The following is a 2,438-nucleotide window of genomic DNA, read 5'->3' as shown; positions in this document are numbered from 1 at the left end:
AAACTTACGGGAAGCTGTAGATTGTGAGTCACATAGGATATGGCATCAAGATTACCGCTGTCCATTTTTACTCAATTGAGACAGACAGTTTTACGATTCTCTTTACTTATGAGATATGGTAAGAAAGCCTCTGTATCGATCGAAGCATTGTCGGTGTGCCGTTGATAGCTTGGAGCACGTGAACGAAACAGTATCGATTACACTTAGAACTTTGATTGGTCTGAGGATATAAGCAGACGTCTATACAAAAGAGTCCCGTTCAGTCACCTACGCTCGATACTTCTTTTGCTAGCGTGTCTACGATATATTGACATATTTCCTCTGACTTTTAGTAGGTCAGTGTGTGACTCGAGAATCTCAATAAACATACGCGTAAATGAAATCGTTTCTCACCTTTCAGTAAGTTTACCTGCTAAATTTTTGTTGATTACTATTGATATGATACCACGTAAAGTTATTGTCATTTGAGATAAATAAAGATAAAACGCAATAATCAGTGATAATATGGTATGTTATTGTTATAATATATAATGGTTTACGCATTTATTAAGCATTAATAACGTAATAATAAATGGTGTCAATAATACAAATTTTTACTTTCTAAATTAAAATAATTTATTAATGACGTAACAATTTTACAAGTTTTGCCAAAGTTTACAAAACATATGTAGCATTCATCATTATTTGCCTTTATCACTGATAGATTGCAACAGGAAGAAATAGGACACTGTAGTATTAACAAACTACAAATAAAAATAAAACGATTAAAATCAGTTTAATATGTGGAAAATACATAATAGTAAATGTTATAATATGATGTAGAGACTTTTCCAAACTCTGTAAGAAATGAAGTCGAAAATAATTCAAAGAAATCACTTCAATGATAAAGAGAAGTTTTTGATTGACATATTCGGAACAGTAATTAAAATCTCTTAATTGTTTATATTTTTATATGTTTTGTTTAAATTCTACAATATAGGTTTAATTTAAAGTAATTAAAAAAATAGAATTAGTGCAAAATATTTTAATTTATTTACTCAAGATAATATATCGTAATCACATTTTGTGCGTTCTCAGTCTCTTAAGTTTTGAATCTTCAGCTTTCGTAAAAATGAGATATAGATATAATTTTAAAGCGATGGCTCTACAAAGTTTGAAACAATTCTGTCGAAAATCATAAGGTTTCACAAAGATTTACTCAGTCGATTAGAATTTCAATACTTACATTAGTGAACATGTTCATGTCAACGAGAGAGAAAACTGCGTTTATCGTCATTGGTTTTTGCATCATCATTATAATGATTTTTGTTCTCACGTGATGATCCAGATCAGAATTAGGCCATTCGCTAAAATATATTCCTTTACGAAAGTCTTCGCTCTAAACATATAGATATAGTTAATATATAGTATATACATATATGAGAAATTATTTTGAGTTATTATAATTGTTTTGGTAAATTATTAAAACTTACCGCATTTGTGAGGAGTGTGCCATACCATGCATACGTAAACGTTTGGAGAAATTTTATTGCAGCGTAAGTCACAAATGCGCCTATGTTGAAAATATTGAAGTCCGTAATCTGTTGCAAATGTTTAACAATTAGTATTATATCATGAAACATTTGCGCCATGTAATAATATTGGACATGTTTAAAAAAATATTACACGCGTAATGAATGTATCCACGTACTGACATCGCATCGTATATCAATGCGCAAAGAAGCACGGCGTTGGTGACAATGTGCCAAAAGACAATGGGTCCGTAGATGTGCTCCAACGTATGGCGGCATGGCAGTAGTTTCTGATGCTTTGCCACGCATAACTTTAGGACATCTGAGAAGTTTTCGGTGGGCAAAGGATTTGTGAGCCTAAAGGTCATGGCGTGCATTATTGAAGCGAACTGATAGATATAAAAGCCAAAAGCGCTCTCCAAGCCGCATGCCACGATGCCGATGATCGATATGTTGCCCGTCTCGAAGAGCAGATGAAAATGGTACAAATAGTTGTGCGGAACGGTCCAAAAGTATCCATATCCCCTAGTGAATGGTAGGCTGTAATTCGTAGTTGACTGGGAACGACAAAGACCGACGATTATGGATAAATAAGCAGGCATAGAAAATGTGAACATCATTGCTATCACAAAGGCAGAATATGTGTATGCTAGGGTGTATATTGTGGGCAGGGACGAAAGTATTATTGTCCGGATTTTTTCGTTCTGTAGAAGTTCCTCCTCGAAAAGATCATTTAGCGTCCGGTGATAATTTATCAGAGACGCTCGATTGTGCAGGAACGTTCCAATCTTAAAGAAAACCAGAAACGCATTTTTTTTCTTCACTCGGGACGAAAAAGTTGCACAGAGTGTGACGTGGTACGTTTAATATCACGATTTTAAATCTGTTATATTTGTATTTCAGATAAAGAATTTTTTTCAACTAAGA

At 33.6% G+C, this 2,438-nt stretch overlaps 1 protein-coding gene across 1 annotated transcript; it reads right to left on the bottom strand.

The window, feature by feature from the left end:
• Positions 1–602: 602 nt before the first annotated feature.
• On the bottom strand, positions 603–2,228 carry LOC112451667 (odorant receptor Or2-like). Its single transcript, XM_025011441.1, has 4 exons — positions 1,691–2,228; positions 1,473–1,580; positions 1,226–1,378; positions 603–743 (listed from the first exon to the last, which is right to left on the bottom strand). Exons 1-4 carry the CDS (start codon positions 2,129–2,131, stop codon positions 681–683), a joined length of 765 nt encoding a protein of 254 aa, XP_024867209.1. The 5' UTR covers positions 2,132–2,228; the 3' UTR covers positions 603–680.
• Positions 2,229–2,438: the final 210 nt, after the last annotated feature.

This window comes from Temnothorax curvispinosus, unplaced genomic scaffold, assembly GCF_003070985.1.
Source record: "Temnothorax curvispinosus isolate PA1 unplaced genomic scaffold, ASM307098v1 QBEX01002450.1, whole genome shotgun sequence".
In the NCBI taxonomy this organism is placed as follows: Eukaryota; Metazoa; Arthropoda; class Insecta; order Hymenoptera; family Formicidae; genus Temnothorax; species Temnothorax curvispinosus.
Note: the sequence above shows the minus strand (reverse complement) of the source record. Positions and strands in the feature narration are given on the sequence as shown.

Excerpts from the sequence above, each read along its gene's own strand:
- LOC112451667 (XM_025011441.1), bottom strand. The coding sequence starts at position 2,131 with ATGATGTTCACATTTTCTATGCCTGCTTATTTATCCATAATCGTCGGT. Across the intron at positions 1,581-1,690 it reads TGATATACGATGCGATGTCA|ATTACGGACTTCAATATTTT; the intron begins GTACGTGGATAC and ends CATTTGCAACAG. Across the intron at positions 1,379-1,472 it reads GCACACTCCTCACAAATGCG|AGCGAAGACTTTCGTAAAGG; the intron begins GTAAGTTTTAAT and ends CTATATGTTTAG.